The sequence below is a fragment of the Archocentrus centrarchus genome, chromosome 11, assembly GCF_007364275.1.
Source record: "Archocentrus centrarchus isolate MPI-CPG fArcCen1 chromosome 11, fArcCen1, whole genome shotgun sequence".
NCBI lineage: Eukaryota > Metazoa > Chordata > Actinopteri > Cichliformes > Cichlidae > Archocentrus > Archocentrus centrarchus.
In genome coordinates this window covers 847,284-866,806 of record NC_044356.1, presented here as the reverse complement: position 1 = coordinate 866,806, position 19,523 = coordinate 847,284, and the positions used below count along the sequence as shown (strand labels likewise).

Here is a 19,523-nt window from a genome sequence, read left to right as displayed (position 1 = left end):
ATCACTTAACCATTTTTTGGGGGGCATACAAATCAAGCTTATGTTGAAATACCTGTTCTTTTGTTGTGTTGGTTTCCTCTCTTGTGGCTGTAATGAGATATTTTATTGTTGCCATTGGTTTCTCAGCCAGATGGATCCCTTCCTGTCTAAACAGTATCAGTAAACCAAATGGTGGGAGCCAAATGCAGAACTTGTGAAAACAGCAGGTGACATCATGGTGGCTACAGCAACATTTTTACCTTTTACAGTATATGAGAACAGTTGACCTGTGAAATATAAACCCTCTTTCAGATCAGCCTATTTCTAAACCTATTCATGACAGATGAAAAAATAAAAGACCCAAAACAAAGAAACAAAAATTTAAACAAACAAACAAATAAACAAAAAAACTGTTTTCATAATGTAGCATAGATGAGTTAAAATAGTCCCAACTGATATCCCTTCCTTTCCTTTCTACAATGTCCATAAGAAATCCTTTGCATCAGGCACTTGTTGATTAGTCCATAGCAGCTCCAAGCCGCACAATCAGAATCAACTCCTCTCACTTAGTCCAGGCAGCTCCTCTCTTTAGTCGTCTCCTTGACCCATCTTTCTCTTCCTCCTCCTTCACACTCCGAGAGCTGCGGTACACACCAGGAGACCTCAGCTCATGTTATCAAGGGCGAGTGCAGGGTCATCAGGCGCCACTGGTCGAGGAGCCGGGTAGTTGGGCTGGTAGTAGCGGTACGGATCATCTTCCTCAACCTCACCATAGTTCTGGAAGATGTTGGGCGGTAGTTGGACTGCGGGGACAGCGCCGCCGTCAGTGACATCCTCGCCTTCTGCGTTGCCGACCAACCAGGCAATGAGCCAACCAGCAGCCCGGCAGATAGGCAGATAGTCAGTGAAACCCCAAAACAAAGATGGCCAACCCCGCCACCACAGGAAGCAGTGTTATGGAGCAATTTGTAGGGTTTTGTTTGGGTTAGCGAAAAAAGGGGGATGGGTAAGAAGGAAGAAGCAAGAGACACAGAGACAAGAGTTACCAAAAGTTACCAAGTCAGGTTTATTGCTGTCAAGGTTACCAGTCAGGGTTATTAAGTCAGACTTATCAAGTCAGGATTATGAGTTGGCTAACAAAGTCAGGATTTGTGAATCAGGATTATTAAGTCAGGATTTGTGAGTCAGGAATATAAAGTCAGGCTTTGTGAGTCAGGGTTATTAAGTAAGTCAGAACTACATTTGACAATACTGATATTCAGTTAGAAGCAAGTTTAGAACAAAAAAGCTTTAAATAAGTTAGAATAAGCATCATCAAAAGTTTTAGTGAGAGGTTTTATACAAATGTCTAAGTATTATCAGGGAAGTATAAGATCAGTCATCTATTAGCTGACATTTTATTCAAAGCTGTCGTGCAGATGAGTGTTTAGGACCTGTGCAAAGTGTTTTGTGTTACAGGAGATTGCAATAAGTCTGGGAATTAAAAAAGAGGAACTGGGTGATCATAATCTAGAAGAAAAAGTAAGGAGAGGACGACTGTGTCAGTGTAAGTTCATAGTACGTCTTTTTCAACCTATGGATACTCCGATTTTTTCAACAAAAAGACTAAAACAGGCAATGAATATAACACAGAGCAATACTGTCTGCAGTCAGTTATATGGCTACACTGTTGTCAACATTTAGTTGGACCTGGTATACTAGGAGTGCAATAAGTATTAATAATAATAGTCATTTGTTGGGTTGTGGTTAAGGTTACCTTTACTAATTATTATCTCAGAGGATGGTGTATGGTTGCATGTTGTCCCCAAAATATTCAGTACATTACTGTTTAATGCTGGGGTAATGGATCTCCCACAACATATGCTATGATTACAGTCAGTGGGCTCGGAGTCAAGAGCCACAGACAGATTACTATATATACTAGCAGAAATCTTTTTCTGGGATTTGCAGACAAGAAAATTAAGAAAAATAATTTTAAGGTGGTAATTTATTTCTTTTTTCTTTCTCTGTAGCTGAGCACAGTATTTCATCCAAGAGCACTATTAATGCCAACACTGTACCTTTCAGATATTACTGCATTTTTTAATTATGCACTAAGAGCTGTTTTCATTATCAATTAATCAGCAGATTATTTAATAAAATAAATTTGTGGTCTCATATTTTCCCTCAGTTTATGAAGCCTTTCATTGTTTATGGTCCAAAGTAATGATATTCTGAATACTAACTTATATGCAGGTACAATCTGAAAATATTTGTCATTTTTGCTTAAAAATTGGGTCAAATTATGAATTTTTATTTTGACAGACCAATCATTACACCGTTGTGTATGTGACATTAGCATTTATGTGGTTTCATGCTTTTCATAATGTGGAAAGAGAGTCGAGGTTTAGGCTGCTGTCAAAGCTCCCATCACATGTAATATTATATGTGGTGTTGATTGTTGATTGTCTGCTTAATTATAGTAAAAATCACAATCATAATTATTTCTGTCACGATTATTTATCACGATAACTTGACCTTCTGAAACCTCATGCACTTGCTGAGATTTAAATTAAACAAAATAAAATGAACAAAACTCTTATTGTCAGACTCCACAGCCAAAATGTTTCCACACAGCTGAATTTTTTTTAATTAATATTATTGGTTTTTATTATTCTAGTAGATTAAACTCTTCCCATCATCTTGGCCTGTCAGGGATTAAGTTTTTTTTTTTTGTATTGTGGAGTATTGTGAACATGGCTCAGTATATTTTGCTGTGGGTTATTATAGCAGATAAAGGCAGATGAGGACAGAGATGTACAGACACAAACAGAGAGACAGAACAGCGATTACAACATGCAGACGTTACTCACATGACAACCCTGCAGGCTGCAAGCTGCACAGCTCATTTAGGCTGCTGTGTGACCTTAACCTCAACACACATCAAAGATGTAGCACCAACATGCACAAAACATACTGAAGATAACTCCTGTAGGGTTTTCTTTTGTCTTAAAAACATGCTGATATTTGAATGGTGACTGCTGAAGATGCATGTGAGCGATCAGCTGTGAAGCGTTAAAATATAAAGTCTCCTGAGAAAACAGACTGAAGAGTTTGGATGCAGGAAGGTAACAGCTGCAACTTTCATTTGAATTTTCTAAGTGATTTGTTGAATTTTCATAGGATGGATATTTAATTAGTAATGCATGTATAGGAAAACCCTTCACGGAGCATCTTCCAGTAACAGATGAAACCCACCACTCACTGTGCTGAGTGATTAAACACCAGCTGAGAGACGTTAAGATGCAGAGTTCATGTGGTGATTTAGTTTAAATGCACAGAATAAAACATGTTGTTTCAAACAGCAGTGAGAAACTCAACAATGATAAGAATAAGGGCCAGTTTAGATAATTTATTATAAGATTTGATTTATTTTCACTTTTCAGTAACTATGTTCAATTTTTTTTTCTGTTCTTCTACTTTAACAGAATAGAGGTGATTTTATTTTGCTCAAAACAAAAGAGCTCATGTTCAAAGACTCGTCAACTTAACATATTTTTTATCCTGACAAAGTATTCTGTTATTATTTCCTGGGAAACATTTTGATGCTGTACAGCCAGATCATCACTGTCTTTACTCAACATCTAATCTTAGCTGAAAAACTGTTACAAAATGAAAGTTGTAACTCACTGTTGGAAAAGTGAAAGAAACAGTTCCAACAAATGATGGCTCAAGTTTGTTTTGTGTGAAAGAGCCTTAAGGCCATAGTAAGGCCACTTCAAGGGCGAATTGCTGAAGGTGCTAATTTTCCATTATGTCTTCTTTTTTGGATGTTTACAGTCTAATCCAAACAAAGCCCAGTGTGTCGCATGATATTTGAAATTATGCAAAATTTCAGAATCACACACACTGATGATGAATGCACTTGTGGTGTAACTGTTACACACACAGTGCATTCATCATCAGTGTGTGCACTGTGTGTGTAGCTGTTAATAACTTAAACTCAAAGACTGCTGTTTGTGAAATCAAATTCAGCATCCTAACTGTGAGTGTATTTGAAGGTATTTCCCCTTCAGATACACTGAGTGTGAACTGGGTGACTTAAGCGGCATGCGCTCTGTTTAACTCAGCGGCAGCTTTTCAGCGTGAAAAGTAACCACATGAGTTGAAGATTTCACTTCAGTCCAAAAGATACAATCAGTAGTGAAATGTTTTCATGCTCAGTTATAAAGTTTCCATATTCACACATTTGAACAAACATGAAAGTTTTCTGTAAGTCTTATTACAGGCTCATCGGTCTGTGGCTGTAATCACACAGCAGCCACAGTGGAGGCTGCTGCTCTAATCATATGGTTGACAGTAACACTCACTGCCTCAGTATTTTTCTTTAAAACTCACAAGAAGGACACAGTTAAAAACTACCACAATAAGTAAGTCTTGATAACACCAGTGGATTATATTTAAATGATATTTCAGAGACTATGTACCTCCAACATTGTAGCCCACACAGGAGTTCTGATCACAATATCCCGGAGGACCTGGAGGGCCGATGGGTCCGGGGACTCCGGGCCGACGGGTACTCCTGGATTTCCAGGTCGGCCTGAGGACCAGGGCTGCCTGGTCTGCCCTGTCCCTGGGGACCCTGGAGGAAGATGATTTTAGAAGTACATTTGTGTTTATAGAAAACAAAACCAGATGTAAGAATTACAGGGCTCTTCACTCTCTGAGGATAATTGAAAGAATAGATTACTTGTTTCTTTTTGAAATTGTTCTACCACATTTTGACAAAATATAAAACTTTCCAACTAGTGCCATTAAAAAAAGTATGAATTCTTTTTTTGAAGTGCTTTCATTTTTCTATGAAAAAGTAGGGTAGCCAAGGTACTTTCCAGATAGATACATTTTTGTTGTTCAATTGAGGCTCCAGTTGGACATTAAAACAAATACAAATGACTATAAGACTTTCAGTGTCTCCTATATTCAGACATTTTTAATGTCAATTATAGTCTGTTTTTTCTTTGCTTTTGAAAAAAATTTAAGATTCTATAGGAAACCTGAATGAGGACAAACTGCTTTTCCGTACTAATCAGGCAAAGAAATGTTTCTCCACCACATTAATGGAATGGTATATTATGGCTTGGTAAAGAAAAAGTTTACCAGGAGGCCCTGAAGGTCCTCTGGGTCCTTGGACACCAACTCCTGCAGATCCCTTATCGCCTTTCTCTCCTGGTTGTCCTGGACACACAGACAGAAATAAAGCAGTGTTTAAACTTGCTACTGTAATTTCTGAGAGGAACAACTGCAATGTAGGGAAAGACTTTATTAAGGTGGACCTTTTCTGTCTTAATCATTTTTGCTCTTGGACTTAAAAAGAGGTGTAAGAGTAAAAAGAGGCAAATGAAAAGAAACACTCAGTGTATCATAGGAACCCCAGCAGCCTAGGCCTACTATTGCAGCATAACTAACAGATGGTTCAGGGTCACCTGATCCAGCCCTAACTATAAGCTTGATCATAAAGGAAAGTTAAGTCTAATCTAATAAATAGAGAGGGTGTCTGTCTCCCGAATCCAAACTGCATATTTAATATAAGCATCCAAGAATTAAACTATGACAGACAATAAGGGAAGGCCTAACAGCTCAACTTTACATTTTCAAACAGTAACAGACTGCTGCTAGATTTCTTTTACTTTTTTTAATATTTCCTCCTCAGGTTGGACCCCCACAAACAGATATTTGCACATTTTCTAGGGTCATTTTTTATCTTACTCATGTCCAGTGTGTGGGGTCTTTTCTTGTTCAACAGTCTTGCTCCATTAAAAACTATCTACACCCAGTCTAGAAATCTAACTAACACACTTTATGTAACTGACTGCATATTCAGCATGTCAGTTAATAGTTTAATAGTCTTACACTGCATTTCCTCTGCTGGTCTAGTTTACTTTCTTACCTCTTTCTCCTGGTTGCCCATTCTGTCCATTTTGTCCTGGGAAGCCTGGTCTGCCTGGAGGTCCCTGTTCTCCCTGGGGGCCTGGGGGTCCCTGTCGACCAGGCTCCCCTGGTGGTCCGGGCACTGTGCGGATTGACACCGGAGGACTGGGCACATGGTTCAGGATACTGTTGTAGCGCGCCATGTGGCCTGAAAACAATTCACACAATTTAAGCCAACCCAGAAGAACTTTAAGTAATTTAAGTAGTGAAAAATCCAAATTCATAAGCCCCATAAATGGAGGTCATACATTGTGATCCACAACTTCACTCATACAAATGAAAAAAATGTAATTTGTAGTTTGATTTTTTGTTTTAATGGGTGGCGTTCTAGAAGTTTTGATCATACTTTGTATCCAAAATTGGCATAAAGTTGGCCTGAATGTGCATCAGGGATTGACAATATTATGACATTGTAACCAGGTAGAGAACAAATAATTATTCAGAGCCAGATATAAAGACCTGAGCAACTTTGAAAAGGGAAAAATCTGTATTAAAAGATGTTCCCTTTGATGACCCCTGATTTAGATCATATTACAAAATCTGGCAATAAACACTTATTTATGTACGTCTGCTGATGTTACATTCTCTCTTATTGTTTATCCTAAAAGCATGTCTTAACTGTTATTATCATATTTTTTACTATTATTAACATTCGAGGTACAGACTCAAATGGTACTCACTTTGGATCAGTTGCTCACAGACCTGCCTGGCAATGGCCTGAACTGATGTCGTTGATTGGAGATCACCCTGAAGACACACAACCATGAGACTGTTCAGATAAACTGCATTTAGTTATCTGGGAATGTGTCAAATTTGTTGTTTTATGCACTGTGTTCAGAGCCGCTGCCAGCTCACTTCCTTCTTACTGCTGATGTTATGACCACAGTGTCACAGTTATTTAAGTCTACATGATGCATTTGTAGGTGTTTGTAGGTAGGACTCAATTCTAGTTAAGTAAGGGCTGAAATTTACATCTAAGACTGCAGATTTCAGTGAAACAATGACTGAAATCATGTTTGATAATTCCTACAGGAATAAATAGAAGTGTTATTACCTGAGCTAACGAGAGAGGAAAAAACAAAAGAAGAGCTGTTTTCCAGCCGCTGCTGGTGTCAAATATACAGTTGTTCATTTCATGAAGTTCAGAAAATGTGCTTCAGCATAAGGAGTGAAGGTCTTTTGACACTTTGCATTGTGCTCAGTGATGAAAGGCTTGGATGCAGCTGCTTGGCCACAGAAACTCAATTCATGAAGCTTTCAAATTTGTAAAAAGAAAAAGAAAAAGCTCTGCTGACTGTCGTCTGTTGTTTATGAAATTCTTCTTTTTCCTTTTAAGAGGATATTTTGCTTCAAACTGCTTAATTTTTTTTTTAATTTAGCAGTGTGATACAATAATATATCCCAACATGCAGCAACACTTTTGACTGAGAGGAAGAGAAAATGATAACGTACCCTTTCACCTTTCTCCCCCTTACTTCCAGGAGGACCCTGCAAGGAAAATAATTCATAAAGAGGAAGAAGAAAGCCCACTTTTAGATTTCATGGACAGTGCATTCCACAATCAAAAACATAAATCAGAATGAAATGATAAAGTGGGCAATTCTCTGTCAGGACCCCATTTTGATCCTCTCTCTGTCTTCAGACCTCTTTAAATTCCTGCTTATTTTTTTCCTTTCATGTTGGTATTCCTTCAGCCACTTGGTTAATTCAAGACCCTGGAATATTTTTTTTTCCATATTTATAATAAAATATATAAAACTTCCAACCTTTACATTTTCAGTGTTGAAATCATACATGTCCTGAATCGAGGATGCTGAATTCGTTTTAGAAATGTGTGCAGACAGATATCTGCAGAGCAGAGGGAAGTCACTGACCTGAGGCACTGTGATGTCACAGCTTTTATTTTTCTTGTGATGTAATTTAACATCCCCTCTCAGTGACAGGGACAGAGCTACATGGAACAATCATTAAAGCTTAAAAAACAAAACAGAAACATGCTTATTGTGGAGACTTTAAAGTTTTATCATACTGAAACACATTCACAAGCTAATAATGCAAAAAATTCAGAACAGCAGCATGAGGTATTCTCATAAAGATGAGTGAATGAAGAAAGAAGAGGACATGTTAGTATATCTATTTAACAGTTACTTAATTTTACTTTATGCTAATGTATGATAGTGGGCAGCAGTAACTGAAATGGGACTACAGTGCTAACAGCTTGTGTGTGGGATATAAATGCAGGATGGACAATACAAATTATTCTGTGTAACTGTAACCTGGTATTTTATTAATTTATTCATGAATTAAGTTATTTTTCCCCCCTTTATGCATCTTTCAGTAGGGAAAAAATATCTGTTGTTATCTGGACTAATAAAACCAAATTTCAGTGAAGGCTGCTGTGACCTTGGGCCTCCTTTTAATATTAAACATGTATCCAGTGAATTATGGTTTTCCAGATCAGAGAGTACGCAAAACAGTAAGAAGTGCCCAGAATTGTTCAAACTGTTTTCATTAAAAACAACATTTATGCAAGCAGTGGTATTATCCCAAAGCTTGAATTACTGTATATTTTACTGCACTAAGTTTCTCATTAAGACCTGCAATTACCCAAGTGTAGTAATAGCTGATGAGGGCTTTCTGCAGTCCACCCACGCATCTGTAATTACATGCTCCTCAACATTTTGTCACAGCTATGTAAAATAATTTGATCAGCAGATCGGAGCAACATATAAATAGAGGAGCCCTCAGAATTCTGTGATCAATCTGTTATGGCTGAAGGCAGTTTTCACTATTCATTTAAGAGTTTACTCAGAAGGATAATGACACTGACTGCTTCTTCTAGAAAGAACGTAAGAATTTGTGTTGGTCATTTGAAAAACTGTAAAAGGTGAACCCTCAAACAGGAATTTTCCTTCTCTGGTCTCCTCGGGTGTCATCATAAATGCAAGGCACTCTGCTCCACATATCAGTGTGTGTCAAACAAGCCCTTCAGAATGGGCAGGAAGCTGTTAACCCCTCTGACAGACAAGCTCTCTTTATTGAACTGACAGGACTCCACAGAGTGACTGACAACACTTCAGTCCACCTTGCTGGATCTTTGCAAAGAGTCTTCAGATGCAGCAGCTTGTGCCAGAAAGGTGATGGAAACTCACAAAAAAAGGTGCTCTTTCTGAGAGGTAAAAAGCCAACCCAGCTAGGTTTGGCAAATGGGGAGCGGCAGCTCCACTGTAACATCCCACTGACTGACACACTCACCGGTGGTCCCAGCTCTCCCTGTTTTCCCGGAGGGCCTGCACTTCCTGGGGCTCCTGGGGCTCCTGGAGTTCCCTGAATAGACAAATATATGAAAAGGAAGACTTCAATGGCGAATAGCACTCAGTGTGTATTTTACAGGTATAATGAATAAGTAGTATGTGGTGAACAATGCTAAACAAAAAGACGTGAATGAATATACAGGAAAGGAGTTAGGGGAATGGATAAGCATCTATTCTATAAACAGGCCAAACTGAGGGTTGATTAAGTATGTTAGACTGAATATTACAGGAGGGTGGAACACATACCCACTGTGTATTTCTAAAGGGGCTAATTATTAGAAAAAATTGAACATTTCCTAAAAACACCACAGACAATTCTCAGCAATACATCAATATACACATACATGCAAAGCACATTTTAATTATTTATAAAAACACTGCTTATTCCTGATTTCAAAAACAGGAGTGGGTGAAACCAAATAGCTGCTGAGAGGAAACACTGAAGATCCGCAGTCACATTTTCAATCAAAAGTACCCAAGTACCCATTTAAGTACCCAAAAGGGGAAGCACATGCATCACCATTCTCCAGGTTATTGTTCAAAACATTCACATAAATAGCACAAAGTTTCATAATCACTTACAATGGTTCCTGGGGGGCCCTGTCTGCCTGGGGGCCATCCTTGCCTATCAGTCCCTGTGAATAAATTCAATTCAAAATACAATTCAGAATTTAATATCCATACAACACATACAAACAATGACCTAACAGAGTCCAAAAAGGTTATAGCGGTAGGAACAAGTGAGAATTTAAATCAGTTTGTTCTGCAATGAGGCAGAGTGTACATCCTGAAGGCAGCACTGACACTCTGAAGACAGGGGGTGAGTGCAATCACCCCGAATCCTTCTGCCTTTGTGGCAGCCCTAACTCTGTACAGGAGGGCAGGATCATTAAGCTTTATAGCTGCACAGTTTTACAATATTCTCCAACCTCATTTTGTTCTTAAGAGATCCAAACCACCAGATTAAAGAAAAGTTAAACGGACTCAAGAGAACAAGAGTAAAACATTAAAAAAAAAAAATATATATATATACAGATTAAAACCCCTAAGTTTACAATACAAATTGAATTCAATTCAATTCAGTTTTATTTATATAGTGCCAAATCACAACAGTCACAGCAAGGCTCTTTATACTGTAAGGTATAGCCTCTACAATAATTACAAATGAATTCGCTGATGAGCCTTTGCACAAATGGCATCTGTAATTGCATCAAATGACAGTTTGTTATCCAGTATAGTGCCCAAATATTTGTATTTCTCCACCACCTCAATTTCCTGGCTATGAATAAGAACAGAAGGCAAGGATGAAGTTTCCTGACAAAAACTCAGACTCAGGCCAGAGTCTGTGGCTGTGTTGTCCTGCAACTGTTCTCATGTTCTCTCTTGTACTCTTTGGATGGTGACAGCGGCTCAGCCTCCTTTGGATTAATTACACAATCCCTGGACTTTTTGGGGACTATAACAGTGTCATATATATAACATTGTCAGTGGGTGACCGGTCCAAACACAGGCCAGTGTAGCATCTGGAACTTATTTTATTTTTTCCTCATTCTTTCTCTGGATCCATGCTAACAGATAGATAACGTGGTGCGGCCTCATCTTTCGGAAATAAGACTTTCTGTACAAAGATGTAATCTGAACAGCAGCATGTGCTGCATTAATGGGGCTTTTTTTTTTTTTTTTGCATCGTACCTCTTGTAGCTTTTTGTTGCTTCTGTCCCAGCTTTCTTCCTGTCTCAAGTTATCATATATTTAAAAGCAATGCAATTCCTCAATTTCAACATGTGTTAATTTTTTTAGTTCTAATTCGAATGTATGTTTAAAATGATTTGCTAAAGAATTTATTGAATTGTAATCAGATCTTATACAATTTAATATAATATACATTACTAATGACAGTAGCCATAGTTGGCAGATATAATATTATCACTATAGTAGTACTAGTACAAATAGTACTGGAGTTGGAGATGTCGTAAAAGTATCTACATTAAGAGTAACATTAACCATTATAGTATTTGCCGTAGTAATTTTATTGTGTTTCTGTAAGAATGAAGGGCTGAGGATCAAATGACACCTCAGTAGTTATTTTATTGACAGTATTTATATTTGTATTGTCAAACTTGTGGCCATGTTATGCTATGACTCACTCTGGGTCCTGGAGGTCCTTCTCTCCCTGGTCCTCCAGGTCTTCCAGGCACCCCCTGAAACAGCAAGAGGAGAGCAGAGGTCACTGCAGGTCACACTCACACAGCCCTTAATCTCAACACACATTTATTTGATAACACAAAAGACTCTAACTCATTACTGGTGAGCGGTCCTGTGATGGAGCACTGGGCTTTTACTTTCTGTGTCTCCCCACTTTGTCTAACACATAAAATAGAACTGATTTTGTATTTTATTCTTGTTATAAACTGTGTTGTTAGAAACACATTATGACTGGTGCTTGCTCAGGTGGCACAAACTCAGGGACACAAACTGACTTGGATCATTTTAAGGTTATTTATTAAAAAAGAATGATATTGTACCCATAAATATACAGTGGTTACTGTGCAATTCAATTTTCCAACAAATTCATACATTTTCATAAAGTCAGAATAAATCCATTAAAAAAACACAATCTGGAGACACCAGTTTGTGTTAACCACCATCTTCAAAATAGAGATGGATGCCAGTTAATTGTATTTTATGTATGTTGTTAGAGGCCGGCCACATACACAGTACCCAAAGAAGGAGGAGAAGAGAACTCGCAGGCGTTTGTTTGTCGTGGAGGTAAATTTGAATTCATGCCTGAACATTCAGACTCAAGATACGAAGCCTTTGTTTTAAGTTGCCTGTCTAAATTCAGTCTTTGATCTCTCTTAGCTGACTAAAGCACAGTCATGGGCATAATGCTACAGCTAGTTTTACTGATAGCCTTACAGTACCATTAGAAAGTTCGTTTTTTGAGACAAAAAAAGAAAAAAGCAGATTTCACCTCTTAATATTCCACTTCACAAATTTTCATAAGAGAAAGTTACAGTTATTTAACTCAGACACTTGGGTTTGTCCAGCCACCATAGCTAGGATTATGCATTTGGTTTGGGAGAGTTAAGAAAACAGAATTAATTTGACTGTGATCTGTTGGCATCAGTATATGTTTAAATTATAACAGCACAGTAGTTACAGGGGGAGGCAACAGATCTTTGCTGATCAAAGTTCAGTCTCTATTAACATTAAATGATCTTTTATCTTTTACTAAAGACTAAAACAATTAAACAAAAAAGGAAGATGGCAGTTTTTAACGATTATTTAATGTAAATAAATTAATTATTACAATGCTGAGTTTTGGTGTCTTATTAACAGTGCAATGACAGTTACTTGTAAGTGCATAAAACGGAACCAGTGCTATATTTGGTGATCACGTTTTACCTGTGCTCCTTGTTGGCCAATGTCACCTTTCTGACCAGTCTCTCCAGGGGGACCCTGTAGCCACAATGACACAGATTAAACCTAAGATTAAGAAAAAGATAACAAAAAGTGAGTGAAAGATTCTTGGAGACCATGTAACCCACCGGAGGTCCAATAATGGAGCGTCCACTGGGTCCTTGTCGTCCTGGGGGTCCCTGAGGACCCGGCAGACCTGTATCTCCAACAGGACCAGTTGGACCCTAAAAAGAGAAGGACAGAAAAAGAGAAAAAATTAGATAATGTTACAATCACATTGTGATGTAGGCAAATTTTTAGCTTTGTATAGTGTGAGTGTGAGGTGTGCGGCTTCGACTGGTCATGTGGGACATTATTTATATATAATTAGGTAACAATTCAGCAGGTCTGCACATCAACACTTGAGGTTGTAATGTTCATTCAGGGAGGAAATTAGCTGATGTTTACTTCTTCATGAAGAAGGAAGTGGTTTTAATGATCTGCTATGTGATAGTATGTTGCAGGCACAAATTTACCACAACTCTGATCAGATTTCAGAGAGTAAAGTGAAAACTATACAAATTTATGTAGTTTGACATCCAATCAGTGTGACCATTTATGTCATAATTGTACAAAATGGGATCTTTCATATTATTTTCATAAAAAATATTATAATTTATTATTCAAAGGAGAAAAATAATTTGGTGAGAGTCAAAATACACAGAAGCAAAGTAAAACAACATTGGCCATTATGATTAGGATTATTATTTTTTTTCCTTATTCCTTCCTTATTTTTTCCTTTGGTTTAATCATTTAGGTCGGAGATTTATGTGCTTTCTTGTCAGGAAAATATGATCTTTCATTCGTTGTTTTGGGCATTATTATTTGCTCAGCTCCGAAGCAAATCATAATGCTTTAACTTTGAAACTGGCTTTTATAGTAGTGGGAAACTGATTTGGGGCTGAGGTTGGATTTGGATAGCTTCACTCTGGGCTCCTGGGCTCAGCATTTTGTGATTTGTTGTTTAACCTTGGCCGTCTCTTTGTTGAAGTGACAGCACTCTGGTCAGTCATGATAATGTGTGAATTTTTCATAAGGAGGTCACTAAAAAGATGTCCTACTGGGGTCTGTCCATCATCAGGCTTGGTGAATTAATATTCATATATAGAATATCTAAAACTGATTTTCAAAAAAGCTAAGCAAAGCGATCCATTTTTAAAGTTATTAAAAATGCTCTTTTTCACAATTAGTAAATTCATTATTAATTTGGATTTGAGGTTATCACTGCACTTCTTCTAGTGTTACACTCAGCAATATCTTGTTGGAGTCTCATCTGCTGACTGTAAAGCATCCAGTACGTCTTCCTTTTCATGTGTAGAAGTCTGTGTTTGTACATTTCAGTTAAATACAAGATTGTGAAGAGTAACTAACTCATGAAGTCACAGCTTCCAATTCATACAACTAGTTACTCCATTTTGAGTCTGCTCTGCTCGGTATGTGACATGTGACCTTCAAACTGTCTTTTATTGGTCCTTCGTCAGCTCCATCTTTTATCTGGGCTGTAACGTCTGATAATAGTGATTACTCTGAAGTCTGAAAACACCTTCATGTGCTGCAGCACATCACAAACCACAGATCATATCATTGCATCTGTCAGTACAGAAAAACTACCACCAGTTTAAAAAAAAGGACCAAATGGGACTGAGTCTGAGCCCCCCCCCAGGCCTTTTTGCTGCTTACAAGCACACTTGTTCTCTCTCCACTTTGTTTGCCTTAATTTTCACCATCCGATAGAATCCAAAAACAAATGCTTACGAAAAAGGTTTCATAAACCCAAATCATTAAATCAAATGTACTTAAGTAAAAAAAAAACCCCTGCGTACTCTTTCCTGTCATAACTTCCTTTCCACATCCTGTTTAAACCCTTCCAGCTGACACAGAAACAGAGAGACTGTGCTGACAGCAGAATACAGAAGAGAAACATTTACTGATGATTTAGGACTACAAACCAGAGTATCACACAATAGCACTGGTATACTGAAAACCTTATAATGTCTTCCAACATTTATGATGATCCAGATTTGACTATGAATATTAAATATAGCAGAGGAGAGGACAGAAGGGAGAGGCTGGAGAGAGTGGTCGACATCTACGAGACTCTGGACATGTGCACAGACCAGCAGGTGGATCTCTCAACACACAATAGAGGTAACAATCAATTATGGTGGACTCCATGTAAAACATTAATGCTATTTATAAAAAAATACACAGTACACAGTACACAGTGCCACGTCTTTTTTCTTTTTTTAAATGCATGCTCAGGTTGTTTATGTGTTTATGCATTGCGTTTGGCACAGCTTGCATTTCACTGAACTTCAAACTTTGGAAACATAGTCCAATATTGGCATGAAGTCTGTTTGTTGTAGGGCAGTATCATATTCTGCCAACCGTATAGTGTAAAATACAATTAGCCTTCTCTTCCCTTCAGTAGATCTGCTCAGTTTGTCATGAACTGGAGCAGCTAGCTAACAGCTAACCATAACTCTCTTTAAATGAAACTGTTTTTTGTCATTTCCTACAGCAGGCGAGACGGCGTTTTCACTGTGGAATGTCTTTTATCGTATCTGTTCAGATGAAGTAAAGGCTGCTTCAGACATGTTTAATCCAACTGTGTCCCCTGCTTTTTAGAACCACATGCTCAGAAACATCTCCTACCAGTTCAAAGAAACTGGCTCAGAGCTCTCGCCCTAATTCTGGGTCTACTGTGTCTCCTCTTGGGAGCGGTGCTTGCAGTGCTTTGCATATTCTGTGAGGACCTCCCTTTCATTTAAATAATATATGATTCAGTTAAAACCTTCAGCAGCATGTTTGTGTTTACATCACTGCTTGGTGTCTTATTTATCTTTTCATTAGATATGACAAGTGTTTGGAAAGAGGAGCAACTCCACATAAAGAATAAGAATCTGACATCTAAACTTGAAAGGATAAATTGCCAGCTAGGAAAAGCAAACCAAACACAGGGGAACACCACAGGTGAGAAATATTGGAAAAGAAAGCTCTCAAACTGACTAATGAAACTGTTATTAAATGATTAGCTACTTAAAACTGATTGATGATGATTTATTTCCTAAAGAATGGAAAAGATTCAAGTGCACTTGTTACTACATTTCTACTGAGAAGAAAAACTGGACAGAGAGCAGGAAAGACTGCAAGAAGAGCGGAGCGGATCTGGTCATGCTAAAAACCAAAACGAAGCATGTAAGTGTGAAATAATTGATAACATAAGGCAAATTATAATTATTGGGAATATAAAGATATGTCCATGGCAGCACGGTGGCACAGTAGTAGCACTGTTACTGTACCTCACAGCAAGAAGGTCTGGGTTTGAATCCACCTCGACCCAGCCCTTTCTGTGTGGAGTTTGCATGTTCTGCCCGTGTTTGTGTGGGTTTTCTCCGAGTACTTCGGGTTTCCTACCACAGTCCAAAGATGTGTAGTTAGTGGGGTTAGGTTATTGTTGATTCTAAATTGCCCATAGGTGAACATGAGTGTGAATCGTTGTCTGTCTCTCTGAGTTGGCCCTGCGACAAGCGGCGACCTGTACTGAGTGTCATAGGGACTCTCGCCTTGGCCATGTGGCCCTCACAGTGTCTGCCGAGAAAAATTCCATCCCTAGTTGATGACCCCTGATGTCAACCATCAGGGCCGTGGTCATGTCAAACTTTGGTACACTTTAACAAGTGAATTTCAAAGATCTAATATGCATTCTATATGTGATGTTGTCAAATCTCAATAACCCATAAATGATTTAATCATGTGCTGCTGTACATCTGTTCTTTTTGTGCTATGTCTCACTCGATATCCTTCATGGTGTCTAAAATTACAATTTCCAAATTAATACTTATAACCATGATCTACAGTACATGCTTGTGCCTTTTTGTCTTAAGCAGCAAAATGGCCAAAACTTGAAGTGTGAATCTATTACTATGGAAACTGGTATAAGACCAGAAAAATAATAAGCTGCTCTTTTTTTTTTTAATTATCAGGATTTTTTCAAAGAGCTGAATGTGGAGTTCTGGATCGGTCTGGAGAGCAAGAACAAGACAAAGGGCTGGTCAGTCCAAAAGGAATGGAAATGGATGGATGGATCATCACTAATATTTGGGTGAGAAAGTTTTTAAAATCATGATATTTGAGTTTTGTCCCCTGTTTAGTGTTTGGGTGTTTTCACATGAGCTCTGAGCAATGTCAGGCCAATCAAAAAATGTATATACATGATAGTTTCTAAAGCATACTTTTTGGTTTAGGAGTTGCTGCTGTCTGTAGAGAGTGTGCAGGAGGCAGGATGCATGACAACCACTTGCTCAGAATGATCAGAAAGTTACCTGCTGGTTAAAGATCATTTCAGGTCTGCTCTGACCACACTGGACATTTGGGTTCTCACCATGGGTTGTATACCAACAGATGAAAAAGTGAAGATAATGTAGATGTTAAATCTTTCTAATAGCCAGCAGGGGGCATCTTCCTGTGGTTGCATAATGAGGTAAGCTTGTATAGAGGTCTGTGGGAAAATGCGCCTTCAACTGCACTGATCCATGTCCTCAGGAAACATTTTTCTAATGAGTTCATGGTCTCATCAAAATGGACGATAAAGAAGGCTATGCTTCAGTGTGAAGGGCTCTTGTGAGTACGTGATGTCCCTTTCAAAGTCGGAGCCACCGTTGCACAGAAATGCTCAGCCTGAGGCTTTAAAAACAGCTTTGTAAACTAATGGGTGATGTCACAGTGGCAACATCCATCTTTTATATACAGTGTATGGCTCTCGCATCTACGGCTTTTGTCTAGAAAAGTTTAGCGCTACAGTACATGTGTGAAAATGGCATAACTGGTAATTATGAGGCAGGATATATGGAAGTTAAATAGTTAAGTAGAGAATATTTTGATCCATGTTTCTGAGCATGCCTAAGAACTCCCTGCAAAATAATCTGCTGTGTTTTCAGGATTTTACCTGTAACAACATTCTACTTGTTCAACAGTGCCTGGAAGACAGGTGTGAATTCAGATCCTGAGAGGGGTTTCAAAGCATACATGGATGCAGAAGGAACATGGATGCACACCAACAGTGGATCCAAACACTGGATCTGTGAGAGGGACATCTCTTGAGTTTCCTGGTGACCTCTCAGTCTAACATGCGGAACATGTAACTGCACTGTATCAGATTTGAATCTTATCAATGACATTTATGTGCAAACTGAATTGCATCACTCACACAGGACAAATATATAAACTGATATTATGACCTTGTTTTTGCTTGTAGTCAAAAGGAAAGCAAAACGTATTCTCATGAAATCATTGCCTGACTGACCTCTGAAAATTGGTGACTAATGCATAAAAGTGTCTGTAATTCTTAAATATTTAATTTTGTTAAACCCCTTGAATTAAAGCTGAAAGTCTGCACTTCAAGCACATCCTGCCTGTTTTATTCAAAAATCCACTGTGGTGGTGTACAGAGGCAAAATTACAAAATAGTGTGTCATTGTCCAAATATACATCCAAAACAGGGGTAAATGATGAGCCACAGTATTCACAGTTTCATGCAGTGATGATGTGAAACTGCTAACGAGGTGATCTATCTCTGTGGGTGTAATGTTTAGGTAGCTGCTCTGCACTGTGCTGCACGTGGTATTAAAGAGCATGATAATAACAGAATTATATCCTTGAACTTAGTTGCAGCATCAGAAAGACTTCTTTTTCTTCTTTTTAAACCTGTCCTTTCTGGCAGCTTAAGCAAGCAAAACTATTGTCTGCATGCTGTGTTGAGCCAGACACATTTGCTTTGCCAAGAGGATCTTTAAAAAAAAATAGGCTCCTCTAGCCAATCTTTACTTCTTTTATTTTCAGATTCTTTTCTATTTTAGATTTTAGAGATAGAAATTGGAGATTGATATTGGTATTATACAGTTTGCATATATATATATATATATATATATATATATATATATATATATATATATATATATATATATATATATATATATATATATATATATATATATATATAATACCAATATCAATATATATGGAATGGATGGATGGATTTATGGATGGATAGGTAGATAGATAATTTATATACAATATAACCTATGTACTTGCAGTCCACAAGGGGGAGTTGATAGCTTTTCTTTTTTGATTGCTGCTACCTCAGAGTTCCTTCCTTTGTGAAACCAGTAGGCGGGTCAAAAACACCACCGCTAGCATCAGCACAGCATGTAATCCTCTTGAATTCAAACTGCAGAGTTATGAGTGCATCACTGCAAAAGCAGTTTGAAGCTATCTCAGTACTTTCCAGATGTCCTTGAAGGTATATGAGATTAAATACCCAGGGTCAAACATCCAAAGCAACAGTGCAAAAGGCAGGTGGAGAAGAAAGTGCAGAAGGGGTGGAGACAAGAGTCAGAGGTGATTTGTGACAGCAGCAAGAGTGAAAGGGAAGGTTTACAATTAGGCAACGAGACCTGCTATGATGTATAGAATGGAGACGGCTGCACTGACACAAAGACAGGAGCCTGAGCTGAAGATGCTAAGATTTTCATTGGGAGTGAGCAGAATGCTCAGGCTGAGCAGTTTTTGAGACAAAGTTAGAGACCCGAGGCTCAGATGATTTGGACATGTGCAGAGGAGGGAGAGTGGATATACTGAACAAAAGATGTTGAAGATGGAGCTGCCAGGCAGGAAGAAAATAGGAAGACCTGCAGAGTATTGTCTGACAGAGGATAAGGCTCAGTATACGGTGAGATGGAGGAAAATGGCACACTGTGGTGACCCCTAGAGGAAGCAGCTTCTTCGGTTGATCTTTAAAAC

General features: G+C 38.2%; 2 protein-coding genes across 2 annotated transcripts in view; one reads left to right on the top strand and one right to left on the bottom strand.

The window, feature by feature from the left end:
- Positions 1-652: 652 nt before the first annotated feature.
- col14a1b (collagen, type XIV, alpha 1b) overlaps positions 653-19,523 on the bottom strand; it is a 223,001-nt gene continuing 204,130 nt past the window's right edge. Inside the window, 12 exon segments of the mRNA XM_030741811.1 lie at positions 653-782; positions 4,446-4,599; positions 5,116-5,193; positions 5,906-6,094; positions 6,627-6,693; positions 7,399-7,434; positions 9,202-9,273; positions 9,843-9,877; positions 9,880-9,895; positions 11,408-11,461; positions 12,669-12,722; positions 12,812-12,907. Of these exon segments, the coding sequence (XP_030597671.1) occupies positions 4,478-4,599; positions 5,116-5,193; positions 5,906-6,094; positions 6,627-6,693; positions 7,399-7,434; positions 9,202-9,273; positions 9,843-9,877; positions 9,880-9,895; positions 11,408-11,461; positions 12,669-12,722; positions 12,812-12,907 (819 nt within the window). The 3' untranslated portion in view covers positions 653-782; positions 4,446-4,477.
- On the top strand, positions 14,623-18,022 carry LOC115788681 (natural killer cells antigen CD94-like). The gene is made up of 6 exons (XM_030741812.1): positions 14,623-14,870; positions 15,351-15,470; positions 15,576-15,695; positions 15,796-15,920; positions 16,709-16,827; positions 17,699-18,022. The coding sequence occupies exons 1-6, from the start codon at positions 14,714-14,716 to the stop codon at positions 17,823-17,825; spliced, it is 768 nt and encodes a 255-aa protein (XP_030597672.1). The 5' UTR covers positions 14,623-14,713; the 3' UTR covers positions 17,826-18,022.